This window comes from Mya arenaria, chromosome 6, assembly GCF_026914265.1.
Source record: "Mya arenaria isolate MELC-2E11 chromosome 6, ASM2691426v1".
Taxonomy (NCBI): Eukaryota; Metazoa; Mollusca; class Bivalvia; order Myida; family Myidae; genus Mya; species Mya arenaria.
The window spans coordinates 24,094,100-24,113,581 of NC_069127.1; the positions used below are offsets into that span (position 1 = coordinate 24,094,100).

At 38.7% G+C, this 19,482-nt stretch overlaps 1 protein-coding gene across 1 annotated transcript in view; it reads right to left on the reverse strand.

Moving 5' to 3' along the window:
- The window catches only part of LOC128236593 (WD repeat-containing protein 3-like), a 28,742-nt gene that overhangs the window by 5,791 nt on the left and 3,469 nt on the right, over window positions 1–19,482 (reverse strand). Inside the window, exons 2-16 of the mRNA XM_052951562.1 lie at window positions 17,971–18,155; window positions 17,179–17,388; window positions 16,613–16,731; window positions 16,124–16,202; window positions 15,207–15,305; window positions 12,754–12,930; window positions 12,263–12,360; window positions 11,911–12,040; window positions 11,310–11,500; window positions 11,022–11,115; window positions 10,738–10,839; window positions 9,810–9,895; window positions 8,385–8,526; window positions 1,323–1,480; window positions 450–561 (exon numbers count right to left, since the gene is read on the reverse strand). Of these exons, the coding sequence (XP_052807522.1) occupies window positions 450–561; window positions 1,323–1,480; window positions 8,385–8,526; window positions 9,810–9,895; window positions 10,738–10,839; window positions 11,022–11,115; window positions 11,310–11,500; window positions 11,911–12,040; window positions 12,263–12,360; window positions 12,754–12,930; window positions 15,207–15,305; window positions 16,124–16,202; window positions 16,613–16,731; window positions 17,179–17,388; window positions 17,971–18,141 (1,968 nt within the window). The 5' untranslated portion in view covers window positions 18,142–18,155. The remainder of the gene's footprint in view (window positions 1–449; window positions 562–1,322; window positions 1,481–8,384; window positions 8,527–9,809; window positions 9,896–10,737; window positions 10,840–11,021; window positions 11,116–11,309; window positions 11,501–11,910; window positions 12,041–12,262; window positions 12,361–12,753; window positions 12,931–15,206; window positions 15,306–16,123; window positions 16,203–16,612; window positions 16,732–17,178; window positions 17,389–17,970; window positions 18,156–19,482) is intronic.

The following is a 19,482-nucleotide window of genomic DNA, read 5'->3' on the forward strand; positions in this document are numbered from 1 at the left end:
CTGTGGAATAATAGCAGCATTATACAGACTTCTACATGAGAGGTTTGTAAGTTTTTCTGCCTCAGGCATAGGTTTTTGTCATGTGATGATACCAGTACCTTCCAAATTACGCTGACAGCCAGGCTAAATACATTGCTATAGTATGCCATTGTAATAGAATTAACCCATATTTTGTTTACTATATGCATTCATTCCATTGTTAAACATGTACATTCAACTGGGTGTACTGTAAGACATCATGACCTAATATGGGATTATATCTGACTGCTTGATACACAGCAGTTTGATACTTTGCATTTAATCTTGTCATTGAAATGAAAAAACATTTCAATGACAAGATTAAATGCAAAGTATCAAACTGCTGTGTTTCAAGCAGTTAGATATAATCCCATATTAGGTCATGATGTCTTACAGTACACAACATAATCGAAAGTAAGCATAACACCCACATCAAGTGTAGTTATGTGTTCAAACTTGTCAGCATCCCATTGCTTGATCTTTTTATCCTTGCCCCCAGAGAAGAACATGTGGGTCCTGGCTATAAACTGAAGACACATCACACTGAAAATAGAACAGGAATGAGATAATAATGAAACAATAGCACATTATGGTACACTAGCACTGCTCCTGTTTTAGTTTTCAACTTGTGCTGTGGAACAGAAGCCAAAGGTTGTCTGTTCTTATTTTTCTAAGTCAAAAAGGAGCATAATTAAATTATTAATACGCCACATATATGTGCCTTATTGTGCATATGTGTCTAGCAACATGTGTACCCAGTTTCATTTGAATATTTTAAATGCATTTTGAGTTATAGCGAAGGTCAAAGGTATTTGCACTACAACGATGACATCAAGGCCATATCAATAACCCAACTCTTTTTTATTTGAGAAATAAACAAGCTTATAAGGAAACAAGAGTAAAGTATGGGTATGTACCGGTATACCAACAGTCTTTTCCTGTTTTACATTTAGACTAATAGTTGAGGGACATACAAACAACTTAAAGCCACAGTAATGGGACTTGCTTCATTAACAGATGCAGGTTTATTGCCATTGTGAACATGTGTTCTAAGCTGAGTATCATTTCCATTGTTGTGATATGTTCAACTTTATAGATTTTGCGTGAAATCTGTGCCAATCCTGCCAACAATGACATTAATGGCATAACAATTAAATATTTCTCTTCTTTTTCATCAGACAAGCCCATTTTGTATTTATGTCTTAAGCTTTTATAGATGTTCAATTCCATATCAAAATACAGGGAGAATATTGGATAAAAAGATATTTGACTTGAATCAAATTGGATAAAAAATGATTGCTTACCTGTCATCATGAGCGAAGATAGATTTGTGACAGTCGCCAAAGTCGAGACCCCAGATCTTGATGTTTCTGTCCGCTGACCCGGAAACCAGCAGGGTGCTGTCTGCCGATATGTCCATACACAACACTGGCAACTTGTGTCCATACATTGACAAGAAAAACTGGAAAAAGATTTGTTACAAAGAGTTTGTACATTGTTTTCTTAAACCAGAAGTTACTAATCAATTTTCCCAGTACTATAATACACTTTGGAATTTCCACTATTAGAATTTTGCATCATACACAACTTGAACCAAATATGAAATTAAGCTTTTTTTTGTTCATCGTGGCCTAAGAGTTAAGTAAATGTTTCTTGCACACTGGACAAGTATTTCTGGTAATTCGAGCTGTGCTGGAAAAATCAAAACTCCATCCCCAGTGAAACAGGAGTAACATGCAAAACAAGAGCTGTCACAGTATGTGACGAATGCCCCCGATTGTGACATTGACCTATGAACAAGGTCAGTACATGAAAAGTTGATCTTGCCTTAACATGTCAAATACATATGGCAAGTTATTTTAAATTGCCTCTAAACATAAAAAATACCACCCATAGTTGACAACCCACACTGTTATGTCCTTATATATGCAGCATTCCATTGTGAATAAACACCCAAGTGTGACCTTGACCTTTGAGATAGGGACACGGGTCTGTCATGCGACACGTCGTCTTGGTATGTGGAACACATGTGGCAAGTTATTTTAAAATCTGTCCATACAAGGGAAAGTTACAGCCCGGACACGACAACTTATACTCTATGTCCTTATATGCAGCATTCTGTTGTGAATAAACACCTAAGTGTGACCTTGACCTTTGAGGTAGGGACACGGGTCTTGCACGCGACACGTCATCTTGATATGTGGAACACATGTGGCAAGTTATTTTAAAATCTGTCCATACAAGGGAAAGTTACAGCCCGGACAGGACAACCTATACTCTATGTCCTTATATGCAGCACTCCATTGTGAATAAACACTAAGTGTGACCTTGACCTTAGAGGTAGGGACACGGTTCGTTCACGCCACACGTTGTTTTGGTATGTGGAACACATGTGGCAAGTTATTTTAAAATCTGTCCATACATGGGAAAGTTACAGCCCGGACACGACAACCTATACTCTATGACCTATATGCAGCACTCCATTGTGAATAAAGTGTGACCTTGACCTTTGAGGTAGGGGCACGGGTCTTGCACGCAACACGTCGTCTTGGTATGTGGAACACATGTGGCAAGTTATTTTAAAATCTGTCCATACAAGGGAAAGTTACAGCCCGGACACGACAACCTATACTCTATGTCCTATATGCAGCACTCCATTGTGAATAAAGACTAAGTGTGACCTTGACCTTTGAGGTAGGGACACGGGTCTTGCACGCGACACGTCGTCTTGGTATGTGGAACACATGTGGCAAGTTATTTTAAAATCTGTCTATACAAGGGAAAGTTACAGCACGGACACGACAACTTATACTCTATGTCCTTATATGCAGCATTCTGTTGTGAATAAACACCTAAGTGTGACCTTGACCTTTGAGGTAGGGACACGGGTCTTGCACGCAACACGTCATCTTGATATATGGAACACATGTGGCAAGTTATTTTAAAATCTGTCCATACAAGGGAAAGTTACAGCCCGGACAGGACAACCTATACTCTATGTCCTTATATGCAGCACTCCATTGTGAATAAACACTAAGTGTGACCTTGACCTTAGAGGTAGGGACACGGTTCGTTCACGCGACACGTTGTTTTGGTATGTGGAACACATGTGGCAAGTTATTTTAAAATCTGTCCATACATGGGAAAGTTACAGCCCGGACACGACAACCTATACTCTATGTCCTATATGCAGCACTCCATTGTGAATAAAGTGTGACCTTGACCTTTGAGGTAGGGGCAGGGTCTTGCACGCAACACGTCGTCTTGGTATGTGGAACACATGTGGCAAGTTATTTTAAAATCTGTCCATACAAGGGAAAGTTACAGCCCGGACACGACAACCTATACTCTATGTCCTATATGCAGCACTACATTGTGAATAAAGACTAAGTGTGACCTTGACCTTTGAGGTAGGGACACGGGTCTTGCACGCGACACGTCGTCTTGGTATGTGGAACACATGTGGCAAGTTATTTTAAAATCTGTCTATACAAGGGAAAGTTACAGCCCGGACACAACAGCCTATACTCTTTGTCCTAAATGCAGCACTCCATTGTGAATAAAGACTAAGTGTGACCTTGACCTTTGAGGTAGGGGCACGGGTCTTGCACGCAACACGTCGTCTTGGTATGTGGAACACATGTGGCAAGTTATTTTAAAATCTGTCCATACAAGGGAAAGTTACAGCCCGGACACGACAACTTATACTCTATGTCCTTATATGCAGCATTCTGTTGTGAATAAACACCTAAGTGTGACCTTGACCTTAGAGGTAGGGACACGGGTCTTGCACGCGACACGTCATCTTGATATGTGGAACACATGTGGCAAGTTATTTTAAAATCTGTACATACAAGGGAAAGTTACAGCCCGGACACGACAACTTATACTCTATGTCCTTATATGCAGCATTCTGTTGTGAATAAACACCTAAGTGTGACCTTGACCTTAGAGGTAGGGACACGGGTCTTGCACGCGACACGTCATCTTGATATGTGGAACACATGTGGCAAGTTATTTTAAAATCTGTCCATACAAGGGAAAGTTACAGCCCGGACAGGACAACCTATACTCTATGTCCTTATATGCAGCACTCCATTGTGAATAAACACTAAGTGTGACCTTGACCTTAGAGGTAGGGACACGGTTCGTTCACGCGACACGTTGTTTTGGTATGTGGAACACATGTGGCAAGTTATTTTAAAATCTGTCCATACATGGGAAAGTTACAGCCCGGACACGACAACCTATACTCTATGTCCTATATGCAGCACTCCATTGTGAATAAAGTGTGACCTTGACCTTTGAGGTAGGGGCACGGGTCTTGCACGCAACACGTCGTCTTGGTATGTGGAACACATGTGGCAAGTTATTTTAAAATCTGTCCATACAAGGGAAAGTTACAGCCCGGACACGACAACCTATACTCTATGTCCTATATGCAGCACTCCATTGTGAATAAAGACTAAGTGTGACCTTGACCTTTGAGGTAGGGACACGGGTCTTGCACGCGACACGTCGTCTTGGTATGTGGAACACATGTGGCAAGTTATTTTAAAATCTGTCTATACAAGGGAAAGTTACAGCCTGGACACAACAGCCTATACTCTTTGTCCTAAATGCAGCACTCCATTGTGAATAAAGACTAAGTGTGACCTTGACCTTTGAGGTAGGGGCACGGGTCTTGCACGCAACACATCGTCTTGGTATGTGGAACACATGTGGCAAGTTATTTTAAAATCTGTCCATACAAGGGAAAGTTACAGCCCGGACACGACAACTTATACTCTATGTCCTTATATGCAGCATTCTGTTGTGAATAAACACCTAAGTGTGACCTTGACCTTAGAGGTAGGGACACGGGTCTTGCACGCGACACGTCATCTTGATATGTGGAACACATGTGGCAAGTTATTTTAAAATCTGTCCATACAAGGGAAAGTTACAGCCCGGACACGACAACTTATACTCTATGTCCTTATATGCAGCATTCTGTTGTGAATAAACACCTAAGTGTGACCTTGACCTTAGAGGTAGGGACACGGGTCTTGCACGCGACACGTCATCTTGATATGTGGAACACATGTGACAAGTTATTTTAAAATCTGTCCATACAAGGGAAAGTTACAGCCTGGACAGGACAACCTATACTCTATGTCCTTATATGCAGCACTCCATTGTGAATAAACACTAAGTGTGACCTTGACCTTAGAGGTAGGGACACGGTTCGTTCACGCGACACGTTGTTTTGGTATGTGGAACACATGTGGCAAGTTATTTTAAAATCTGTCCATACATGGGAAAGTTACAGCCCGGACACGACAACCTATACTCTATGTCCTATATGCAGCACTCCATTGTGAATAAAGTGTGACCTTGACCTTTGAGGTAGGGGCACGGGTCTTGCACGCAACACGTCGTCTTGGTATGTGGAACACATGTGGCAAGTTATTTTAAAATCTGTCCATACAAGGGAAAGTTACAGCCCGGACACGACAACCTATACTCTATGTCCTATATGCAGCACTCCATTGTGAATAAAGACTAAGTGTGACCTTGACCTTTGAGGTAGGGGCACGGGTCTTGCACGCGACACGTTGTCTTGGTATGTGGAACACATGTGGCAAGTTATTTTAAAATCTGTCCATACAAGGGAAAGTTACAGCCCGGACACGACAACCTATACTCTATGTCCTTATATGCAGCATTCTGTTGTGAATAAACACCTAAGTGTGACCTTGACCTTTGAGGTAGGGACACGGGTCTTGCACGCAACACGTCATCTTGATATGTGGAACACATGTGGCAAGTTATTTTAAAATCTGTCCATACAAGGGAAAGTTACAGCCCGGACAGGACAACCTATACTCTATGTCCTTATATGCAGCACTCCATTGTGAATAAACACTAAGTGTGACCTTGACCTTAGAGGTAGGGACACGGTTCGTTCACGCGACACGTTGTTTTGGTATGTGGAACACATGTGGCAAGTTATTTTAAAATCTGTCCATACATGGGAAAGTTACAGCCCGGACACGACAACCTATACTCTATGTCCTATATGCAGCACTCCATTGTGAATAAAGTGTGACCTTGACCTTTGAGGTAGGGGCAGGGTCTTGCACGCAACACGTCGTCTTGGTATGTGGAACACATGTGGCAAGTTATTTTAAAATCTGTCCATACAAGGGAAAGTTACAGCCCGGACACGACAACCTATACTCTATGTCCTATATGCAGCACTACATTGTGAATAAAGACTAAGTGTGACCTTGACCTTTGAGGTAGGGACACGGGTCTTGCACGCGACACGTCGTCTTGGTATGTGGAACACATGTGGCAAGTTATTTTAAAATCTGTCAATACAAGGGAAAGTTACAGCCCGGACACAACAGCCTATACTCTTTGTCCTAAATGCAGCACTCCATTGTGAATAAAGACTAAGTGTGACCTTGACCTTTGAGGTAGGGGCACGGGTCTGTCATGCGACACGTCGTCTTGGTATGTGGAACACATGTGGCAAGTTATTTTAAAATCTGTCCATACAAGGGAAAGTTACAGCCCGGACACGACAACTTATACTCTATGTCCTTATATGCAGCATTCTGTTGTGAATAAACACCTAAGTGTGACCTTGACCTTAGAGGTAGGGACACGGGTCTTGCACGCGACACGTCATCTTGATATGTGGAACACATGTGGCAAGTTATTTTAAAATCTGTCCATACAAGGGAAAGTTACAGCCCGGACACGACAACTTATACTCTATGTCCTTATATGCAGCATTCTGTTGTGAATAAACACCTAAGTGTGACCTTGACCTTAGAGGTAGGGACACGGGTCTTGCACGCGACACGTCATCTTGATATGTGGAACACATGTGGCAAGTTATTTTAAAATCTGTCCATACAAGGGAAAGTTACAGCCCGGACACGACAACCTATACTCTATGTCCTTATATGCAGCACTCCATTGTGAATAAACACTAAGTGTGACCTTGACCTTAGAGGTAGGGACACGGTTCGTTCACGCGACACGTTGTTTTGGTATGTGGAACACATGTGGCAAGTTATTTTAAAATCTGTCCATACATGGGAAAGTTACAGCCTGGACATGACAACCTATACTCTATGTCCTTATATGCAGCACTCCATTGTGAATAAAGTGTGACCTTGACCTTTGAGGTAGGGGCACGGGTCTTGCACGCAACACGTCGTCTTGGTATGTGGAACACATGTGGCAAGTTATTTTAAAATCTGTCCATACAAGGGAAAGTTACAGCCCGGACACGACAACCTATACTCTATGTCCTATATGCAGCACTCCATTGTGAATAAAGACTAAGTGTGACCTTGACCTTTGAGATAGGGACACGGGTCTTGCACGCGACACGTCGTCTTGGTATGTGGAACACATGTGGCAAGTTATTTTAAAATCTGTCTATACAAGGGAAAGTTACAGCCCGGACACGACAACCTATACTCTTTGTCCTAAATGCAGCACTCCATTGTGAATAAAGACTAAGTGTGACCTTGACCTTTGAGGTAGGGGCACGGGTCTTGCACGCGACACGTCGTCTTGGTATGTAGAACACATGTGGCAAGTTATTTTAAAATCTGTCCATACAAGGGAAAGTTACAACCCGGACACGACAACCTATACTCTTTGTCCCAAATGCAGCACTCCATTGTGAATAAAGATTAAGTGTGACCTTGACCTTTGAGGTAGGGGCACGGGTCTTGCACGGGACACGTCGTCTTGGTATGTGAAACACATGTGGCAAGTAATTTTAAAATCTGTCCATACAAGGGAAAGTTACAGCCCGGACACAAGTTATTGAGCCGGACACACGGATGGACGGACTGACGGACGGTGCGATTTTAATATGCCCACCTTCGGGGGCATAAAAACATGCCAATTTATACATTTTTGATTCTAGCGTCATTTTATACACAATATAAAAGGTAAAAGTCTGCAAGTAAAGGCATCAATCATGTGTTTCCAGTATAGATGGGAAAATCTAACCATCAAACACACTCCATGACCGGTAACTAACCAAGCCTTGTTACCAGCTTTCGAAACTAAGTGAACTCATAAATTGCTTCATAAGTTTGTCAGTTACTTTGCATGACATTCATCAGATTTAAAACACAAATTTCATCAGATTCTTAATTTTTGAAACTATGAAGAAATTATTCAGAATTGTTAAGAATTTAATTTATCTCACGAATGTTAATTTAAATTTACAGGAAGAAAATCTGCCTGTATTCACAATCTCTTCTCTGAGGGAAGGATACTTCGATGTGATTTATGAAGACATTAATCTATTCTTACACTAGCATTAAGACGCTTAGTTAGAGCATTACCTTGAGTGTATCAAGGAAAAAGACTTTGATGGTGTTATCTAGGAGTGAGATTGCTAGCAGCCTCTGGTCCGGGGAGCAGCGTACACACAGCACGTCGTCGTCCATCGCCAGGGTACGAACATGCTCCAGAGTCAACTGCTTGCTGTGAAATATAACACAATGATTGAATATACATTTTAATAGAAGGTGGAAATAGTTAGCAGCCTCTGTTCAGGAACAACATACACACAGCACGTCGTCGTCCATCGCCAGGGTACAAACATGCTCCAGAGTCAACTGCTTACTGTGAAATACAATACAACAAGTATAATGATTTATCATTAATATTGTTAGAAGGCAGAGATAATTAGCTGCCACAGATCTGGAGACCAGCATTAACACATTGTTTTATCATCCATCGGCAGTCTTTGAACATGCCCAATGTAAAATGTTGCTTCAAATAAGAACAGGCAGCTGTTTCTTTAAGAATCCATAAAGCAAATTTGTACCTCTCCCTGAATTATTGATGAAATGGCTCCAAGGTTCATCTATTTCAAATGTTGTAGTTTACTGTTTGATTTATAAACATGTTTCAGTTTTTGTTGTGCTTGAAAAAACTTTACAAAAACTTCATTTAGTTGTACAAACTATTCACATTTAAAACTTCACAGTAGCAAGGAAAATCCATGAACCAACATATACATTTAGAATACAACCTACATTTTATGCCAATAAAATTGCAGAAAGGCAATCATTTAGTAGTGGACTTAATAATTTAGACTTTAAACTTTCGTATGTGTTAAAAAGTCCACCTACTGCCAATCATTCAATACCCACTGTGTCAGAGTTTGCGTTGACAATGTATCAGCCAATGAGGTTGTATTCTTAATAATTCAGAAGGACTAGTTCGCTACGCTCACTCCGCCCATTCTTAATCATTAAGAATTCACTTCATGTCATCTAACTATTACTTTGTGCACCCATACTTTTGATAATATAAAAACTATTGTCATTTTTAAGCTTTCAACTTGTTTTTCAATGATCAATTAATGAAATAAGGAACACAGTTAACAGAAAACAAAACTCTATAAGGGGGTCAGATTGGTCTAGATATCCAAGAGGTCGTTGGTTCGAACCACACAGTGGGGAACATTCTCTTAGCCCCTCAAAAACGACACCAGGGGCTGTTTTCAATACCCATCCTAGATTTCACTTAATTATAAGATTAGAATCCAAGTGTTTTGATTGGACTGTAAAATAACTGGCCAATCCACAAGGTGGAATCACTGAGGCATGTCTAAGGACAAGGAGAAGATCCATATTGAATACTGACCCAGAACTGGTTTCTTCCCAGACGACAGATTTGAGAGAAATTCCTATCAGCTTACAGTGGTCTTTACAAATTGAGCTTAAGTATTTGAGTTTAAACTATATGATCTGTTTTACCTTGCATTAGGATTCTGTTCATCAGCGACCAGCTCAAAGTTCCAGAACTTCACTTGCTTGTCTGCCCCTCCAGAAATCAGGCCTCGCTGAAAATCAGGGGATGGTTTTAATGACAAACATTTAATGGCCACCCTCAAGAAATTGATTGCTAAATGCATTAAATGAGCATAAACAGACTTAAAATTAATATATTTTAGTGTTTTCTTTGTTAATGTTGTTGGATTAAATCTACAACTACAAATTTAAAGATAAAAAGTTATTCTCTCCAGAGTCAAACATATGGTTAAATTTATTGCTTGCGTACAATAGATCATATAAATGGACTTGCAATAGGACTTGGTTCAGGTTTTTTTTATTCACTCTGTTCAATATATAGTATTCAAAGTATTTACCAAACTTTTCTCAATATATCCCCCCTGTGTATATACTATGCTAAGGTACTTTCTACCGCATAATTTGGAAAGCAACACTGATCAGGAAGGCTGTACCCAATGTATTGCACGTCATTGTTTTAACAGTGCACAAGAACGAGCAGCCTCCTACTTTTATCCCAAATGCATTACTAATGCAGTACTTAGGCAAAGACTTTCAGTAACATAGTTTAACTACTACTAACTATTTGCAATATTTTCATTTAGGCCAGGACACATTCGGGCAAAAAACTTTCGTCTCAAAGGTGCTATTTGCCAAGTTAAGAGAGCTTCTATTATGCAAAGTAGAACTTGATTCATATGGAAAGAGTCGTTTTAAGTTAAATACAATGTGAATATATTTAATGATTTTAAGTTATGACGAAGGTTCAAAATCTTGCCATACTCTGCAGATGCTGACAACATAAATACAACGACATTCATAATGATAAATCCACCTCATATTCTTTGAAAAAAAGGAGCAAAATATTTTTAACTTTCAATGGGACAACATCTACCTTGTCCGGTGACATACAGATGGACCAGACAGATCCAGCATGAGCTTCCCTCTCCTCCAGTAAGGTCCCACTGCCAATGTCAAATATCTGGAGCTTACCACTCTGTGAATAGAAAATGTCAACATCTACTGTTTTGTAGAAATTCTATTATACAATTACATGTCATCAGCAATCATTCCTAATGTCATAAATATTTGTCATATTTTGTCTGTTAAGAGAAACAAATTGTTCAATCTTATTTCAACCTTAAGGCTATAAATGCTTTACAATAAGGCAAATGTTACCTTAGTTCCCAGTATGACATGTCTGTCTCCCGGAGCAAATACCGAGCACAGCGCGTAGTCGCATGACATTGTCCTGATACACTGTAAGGAGGCTCTGTAATTTAAATTTGTAATTCCTAGATTAAACAGAAATATATATTCACTGCATAAAAAACATTTAAACAACACTACCAATAAATGACTTATAAACTGATACATTAATGACAAACTGTAAAATTACTTAACAAAGTATCATATTTTTGAAACACAGGTTTATGAACAAGTTATCGTATTTTTTAAACCACTCACCTGTTCCAGATTTTGACTGACTCACTGCTGGCAGACAATAGGGCGGTGTTATCAGAGCTGAAGGCTAGAGTCCGCACATCACTCTGGTGGGCTAAGTGGCTGATCACCCCAATTGTAGGGCTCTCACCCTTCTGGGAGCCCACATCTAGGCTGAAGTAACCGAGGGTGTTGTTGGTGAAGAGGCAGACGACCTGAAATTACGAATGGCTACAATGTTAAATGTGGAATGTTTTGACGGAAACAACAAGAGAGGAAGAAAGGGAAAATATCAACAACTTTTGAATTAATTATTAGCTGCTTATAATTGATAGCGACCAGTGAGAACACAAGACCACAAATGAGAACTTCATCACGGCTTTTAAAATCAAGACAAGTCAATGTTTGTTTATTGTCAGATATCACGTAACATATGAGCATAAGCTAATACAGCTATATTTAGCTACATGTATTTACCGACAGAATAGAAAAAATCGTAAACAAAAATGTCTAAATTTAGTAAGTACACATTAGAGATATTTCTTTTAATTCTGAGAATACAGCACTACAGTCACCTTCAAATATTAATTGTTTCACACAGACCTGAGTAGAATACTATACCAACCTTAATCCCAGTTTTGTCAGAGTTGACAGTATGTGCGGACACCAGTTTGCCCGGCATCTTTATGGCTGAATGTTTACAAATCTCATCCTCCAGTTTCAACTCTACTGCAACTTCAGCATCAGCAGCCAGCCTGATATACACATACATGTAACAAGAAAGTACATGCAGTGAACATTTGATGATTTTATGGAAAAAAACACACAAACATTATTAAAACACAGCAAAAGGAAACATAGGTGAAATTTATATGTATTTTCAATACTGTTAAGAATTGACATATTTTATGGCTTATTTCAAAGGAATTGAAAAGCCATTATATCAATACAGTACCAAGTTAGCTGAATAAAGTTACCCTGCTTTTTTCCTCTCTTTCTTCTGTCGTTTTGTGAGACGTTTCTTCAGGTTCGCCTCTCCAGGCAGTGTGAACACCTCCAGCTGACGATCACTTCCCTATCAACACATCATATATACATGAATCATTACATCAACCAAAGAAAAACTCCCAAATACAGCAAACATTCCTATATACATTTGCTACATGGACATTTCATAACAATATAAGAAAAATCTGAAGTCTCTTCATAAACTTGTACGCTTTAAGAAAGCTACAAGTACATTCATATACATATACATGTACATTTTACCAAAGCTACAATGTATATGTTTGAACACTAATTACCACAGCATATAAAGATGACTTAATAGTATTGAGAACATCCTAGAAGTAACTATTTTAGTTTATATTCTCTGTCATGAAACTTAAAATAATAACTAAAATGAATGACTAATGGACATTGGTTTAAGTATGAATATTTCTCAGGCATACAAAAAATTACCCCTTACATGACAAATCAGTGATGACTGCATGCTATCTGTTGCCATGGATACCAGCCTGTCCCTGCCTGCCCGGAACACAGAGCCGACCTTGACACAACGGACAAGGTCAAGGTCACCATCCTCCTCCTCTTCCTCTGTGTCTTTGTCAAGTCGTGATTTTTTAGCAGCTGGTTCGCCTTCAGTCTGCAAGATAGTCCAATCATGTCAAGTATACAATGTATGCATTCAATACAGGAATCAGATTCCCAAATGTGACCCGACATTTTGATGGTATCATTTCAAAAGGGTTTTGTGTGCAGACAAAGAAAATGAAAACAAGAGCTGTCACAGTATGTGACGAATGCCCCCGAATGTGACATTGACCTACGAACAAGGTCAGTACATGAAAAGTTTATCTTGCCTTTACGTGTCAAATACATATGGCAAGTTATTTTAAATTGCCTCTGAACATAAAAAAATACCACCCATACTTGACAACCTACACTGTCATGTCCTTATATTCAGAATACCCTTGTGAATAAACACTTGGGTCTTGCACACGACACGTTGTCTTCGTATGTGGAACACATGTAGCAAGTGATTTTAAAATCTGTCCATACAAGGGAAAGTAACAGCCCTGACACGACAACCTATACTCTATGTCCTTATATGCAGCACTCCATTGTGAATAAACACTAAGTGTGACCTTGACCTTTGAGGTAGGGACACGGGTCTTGCACGCGACACGTCGTCTTGGTATGTGGAACACATGTGTCAAGTTTTTTTAAAATCTGTCCATACAAGGGAAATTTACAGCCCGGACACGACAACCTATACTCTATGTCCTGATATGCAGCACTCCATTGTGAATAAACACTAAGTGTGACCTTGACCTTTGAGGTAGGGACACGGGTCTTGCACGGGACACGTCGTCTTGGTATGTGGAACACATGTGGCAAGTTATTTTAAAATCTGTCCATACAAGGGAAAGTTACAGCCCGGACACGACAACCTGTACTCTATGTCCTTATATGCAGCAATCCATTGTGAATAAACACTAAGTGTGACCTTGACCTTTGAGGTAGGGACACGAGTCTTGCACGCCACACGTCGTCTTGGTATGTGGAACACATGTGGCAAGTTATTTCAAAATCTGTCCATACAAGAGAAAGTTACAGCCCGGACACGACAACCTATACTCTATGTCCTTATATGCAGCACTCCATTGTAAATAAACTCTAAGTGTGACCTTGACCTTTGAGGTAGGGACACGGGTTTTGCACGCGACACGTCGTCTTGGTATGTGGAACACATTTGGCAAGTTATTTTAAAATCTGTCCATACAAGAGAAAGTTACAGCCCGGACACGACAACCTATACTCTATGTCCTTATATGCAGCACTCCATTGTGAATAAACACTAAGTGTGACCTTGACCTTTGAGGTAGGGACACGGGTCTTGCACGCGACACGTCGTCTTGGTATATGGAACACATGTGGCAAGTTATTTCAAAATCTGTCCATACAAGGGAAAGTTACAGCCCGGACACGACAACCTGTACTCTATGTCCTTATATGCAGCAATCCATTGTGAATAAACACTAAGTGTGACCTTGACCTTTGAGGTAGGGACACGAGTCTTGCACGCCACACGTCGTCTTGGTATGTGGAACACATGTGGCAAGTTATTTCAAAATCTGTCCATACAAGAGAAAGTTACAGCCCGGACACGACAACCTATACTCTATGTCCTTATATGCAGCACTCCATTGTGAATAAACACTAAGTGTGACCTTGACCTTTGAGGTAGGGACACGGGTCTTGCACGCGACACGTCGTCTTGGTATGTGGAACACATGTGGCAAGTTATTTTAAAATCTGTCCATACAAGGGAAAGTTACAGCCCGGACACAACAACCTGTACTCTATGTCCTTATATGCAGCACTCCATTGTGAATAAACACTAAGTGTGACCTTGACCTTTGAGGTAGGGACACGAGTCTTGCACGCCACACGTCGTCTTGGTATGTGGAACACATGTGGCATGTTATTTTAAAATCTGTCCATACAAGGGAAAGTTACAGAGCCGGACGGACGGACGGACGGACGGTGCGATTTTAATATGCCCACCTTCGGGGGCATAAAAATACCAAAAAGAATATTTCAAACAAGTTTTATTAGCCTTAAAAGATTGAAAAATAAGTTATTTCAGTTGAAATCAACAGCCAACATACAATTTATAATAATTTGATGTATAATGTAGTTTTAGTCATTTCTCATACATATAAGTAATCAGCCATCAAATGATACCACAATTATAATGGGTCACCAGGCATCAAAATTCAACAATTTAGTTTAACGGAGCTATCAGAGAGCTTGTTTATTTGTGGGTCGGATTCCGTAACTTTTAAATTTTATACACCCTTTGATTGTGACTTTGAACATGATTTTCTTATGTATCCTGATGCAAGAAATGATTACCTGCTCAGAGGAGTGTGTTAGATCCCAGACTCGTAGCTCACTGTCTGCAGACCCTGTCACCAGCCTGCAATCATCTCGAAGCAGGACAAAGTCATATACCTGAAACATGAACAAGTATTACAGACATCTTCCACTTAATCTATAATAAATGTAGTGTTGGGAATCAGATCAAATTTTACTAGCCAATAATTGAGATCTTAAATCGATTGATTATCAATAGTAATAAAATATTATCATACAATTACATGTACAAACACTTCTGGATATCTTTTGGATGTATTATTTGATGACTAACATTTAAAATTTTCTGACGTGTCTTTAATGTTTTCAATCAAATAGCTTTATTATAAATTACATGAACTTAAAACTCAATATCCAATAGAATCAATTCAGAAAGAAGAAATGGGACCGAAATTGTATAAAGATGGCTCTGAAGGATCTATTTTAATAATCAATTATAAAATATCACTATTAATAGTCACCGATGATGACCTTTTGGATAAATTTTCAATAATAATAGATCATTGGAACTACACTAAATAAGAGACCTTTTTGTAGTCCTGAATTTTTGAAGGGACATAAATTAGGAAATGTTGAGCTCAAGTTAGGGACTTACTATTCATATGTTAATTTTCACTGTTTACATGTGTAACAAGCTTCATATCATAATTCTAATTCCAATGGCCACCAACAAAGTTTTTGCATCATGCTGCGAAGCCACATTTATCATGTGATTCTCTATATATTTACCACAAAGTATAATATATTTATACTTGATATTGTTATAGAATAAGTATGCTTTAGGTTTATTCCAAATTCCCCGTTTTGTGCAAAAATTCCCTTTGACAGAGCCCCAAGCTCCATTCCCCTAAAGCCGAGAGACAGGCCTGATGAAGACACTAAAGTACATGTCACACCTCACTCCTGTGTTCCACAAGTGTCTGGAAGCAGTGCTGTGTGTCCAGGTCCCAAAACTTCACAAACGTATCTTTGGAACTGAAAAGCAATGAAAACATTATTTGAAAGCACAGGTCATAAACAAATGTACATTTTCTCAAATCAAAAGCCTTAAATATGACCTTCTTTAAATCTGGGAGCAGAAATTGCAGTACAATGTACAGACCAACCCCATTAGCTTGAACGCAGGGTCCAGCGAAAACAACCTCGAGCCTTGGGAAATTTGAACCAAGCGGGAATGCTTACATTCATTAAAAAGAAATCATTTACATCCAGTCCGAGCCAACGAAGAAATCGAGCCAAGAGAGTTAGAGCCAATGACTGTATTACATTTCATATGAAAGTTGATTTTTTTTAACCAAATCTGCAATGCAAAATAACTTGAAGTTTATAATATCTATTACAAAGGACGCATGGACAAAGGCCTTAAGGACCTCTGCAATTCTTACCTGGAGACGAGTATGTTTCTCTCCTTGAAGAAGGCCGCCTGGGTTACGGCCCCTTTGTGGCCCCTTAGTCTGTACAATCCACTCTCATTCACTATGTCCCACACAATAACATCTGTGTCCTGTAATGTTGGAAATTGGACCATAACTTTTCAATCAATTATTGGAGATAAAAAACCCATCATTGATCAATTTAAAAATTTAACATGTTTATGCATATTCAAATTCTTCAAATTTACTATTTGGTTTCATTATTTTGTTACTACATATTTACCTAAGCATTGTTTTAGTTGTCTGTTATGTTATTCTCATTCATATAAATTTGATCAAGTACATTAATTAACATTTGAAGTGAAACCGAGAGTGATTTAGTGACAACTTGGGGGATAGTTAGAATCTGTTTTAAAAGATGAAAAATAGGAGAAAAATTGCGGAAAAAAGTTTTCATTTAAAATCAGTCATTTTACCAACACGGTGTTTGTCAGAAAGACAATAAAACATGCAAATCACCTTGTATGTCTTAAAAACAACAACAACCATTAAACTAATATAACCAAACAGCAACCTACTTTCCCTCCTGAAACAAGACGAAGGCCACCATGATCATATGAAAGGGCAGTCACTGCTGACTTGTGACCACTGAAGGTGATGATTACCTCCCCTGACTGGAGGTTAAACACAACTATTTTTCCATCACTGTAGCCCACAGATATGTGCAGATTGTCTGGGGAGGCTGCAATTTTTGTTACTTCATGCTTGTCACCTTTCAATGTGATATGCTAAAAAATAAACAAAATTAGAACATTATATTGCTCTAAAAACAACATTTACCAGTACACTCAAAATAATTTATTCATATGATGACAACTGTCATTATTTAAATTTATAACCAATGGAAAGATGAGAATGACTTGGGCAAAACAATAAATGCATGTGGACTTTCAATTGGTTCTTTTTTTACACAAACTTGTTCAATTACAGATGGTGTACTGTACATGATTGTAGCATGACTAGCCACTTCTAATTTAAGAACATTTGACATGATACCGAAACACCATAATTAAAATGTTTGTAACTATACACCAGTGGAAAGATTTTTCTCCATGATAACTCAAAACAAGCAAATGCCGTGAACTTAGATTTAATATATTCTGTGTTAAACAAAGTAGGCAATTATTGAAATCGGTCATGATCCAATCGAAGCATCATATTAAATAAATTAATAAAATATTACATTGGATATTACGGCTATTTGTACATAACAAAGTTGAATTTGAAGTATTTCTATTCAAAAAACTTAAAATTAACACACAAGTTGTAATAAATATACCAACAAAACACAAAAGAAGAAAAAGTGCTACCTTTTCCCCTGTTCTGATGTCCCACACGATGACATTCTCACAAGCCCCAGTTGCACAGTATCTACCCTGAGTGCCATTCAGTCCTAGATACACAACGTTGGCTTTGTTTGTGCCAATGAGGCCAAATACATCACTGGCCGCATAGCGAAGATACTGCTTCGTCAAGCCCATCAGATATACAGGGCCTGTGAAAATCAAAAATGCAGATGTTTATAAAACATGTTTAAAAGATGTCACATTACAGAAGTGTTGGGAATCAGACAAAATTTGCTATCAATTATCAGAATTTGAAAACCAGTCGATGATTAAAAGTGCTTCATTATTTTATACCAACATGAATTACTTCTATATGTCCCCACTTATTTTTTTGTACATCTAGCTTATCAAATAAATAAACTGATGAATAAAACAAGAGCTGTCACAGTGACAGCGCGCTCGACTATTCCGCAACTTTTCAGTGTAAGGACTGAAAAGTTTTGGTGAAACATGCATGGATCACTTTTAGATTAGATTTCAATGCAATATGTGATGTGCGGAGATATTAACATAAATGTGGTTACATGCAAAATTTTAACAAGAATTTTAAAGTGTAATAATAAAGGGCCATTATTTGCAACACACAGTTATCTAACTTGATTATTCAATTAGGTTGGGTGATTAAATACCATTGTATAAAGTCTCAATGCAATACATCAAGTAGTTGCCGAGATATTATCCTATGTGTGCTAACATGCAAGACCTTAACCAGAATTTCTAAGTCGCATAATAAAGGGGCAAAAATGAGTTATCTGAGAATTTCTGAGTCGAATAATAAAGGGCAATTATTTGCATTAAATGCAAACTAGAGTTATCTTACTTGGTAAATTAAGTAGGTTGGATGGTTTAGTACCATTGTATCAAGTCTCAATGCAATACATCAAGTAGTTGCTGAGATATTAACCTATGTGTACTTGCACGCAAAACCGTAACCAGAATTTCTAAGTAAAAAAATAAAGGCCTATTATTTGCATTAAATGCAAACTAGAGTTATCTAACTTGGTAAATTAAGTTGGTTGGATGGTTGAGTACCATTGTATCAAGTCTCAATGCAATACCTCAAGTAGTTGCTGAGATATTAACCTATGTGTGCTTGCACGCAAAACCTTAACCAGAATTTCTAAGTCAAATAAATAATAAAGGCTTATTTTTGGCATTAAATGCAAACTAGAGTAATCTAACTTGGTTAATTAAGTAGGTTGGATGGTTTAGTACCATTGTATCAAGTCTCAATGAAATACCTCAAGTAGTTGCTGAGATAATAACCTATGTGTGCTTGCACGTAAAACCTTAACCAGAATTTCTAAGTCAAATAAAAAAGGCCTATTATTGGCATTAAATGCAAAGTAGAGTTATCAAACTTGGTTAATTAAGTAGGTTGGATGGTTGAGTACCATTGTATAAAGTCTCAATGCAATACCTCCAGTAGTTGCTGAGATATTAACCTATGTGTGCTTGCACGCAAAACCTTAACCA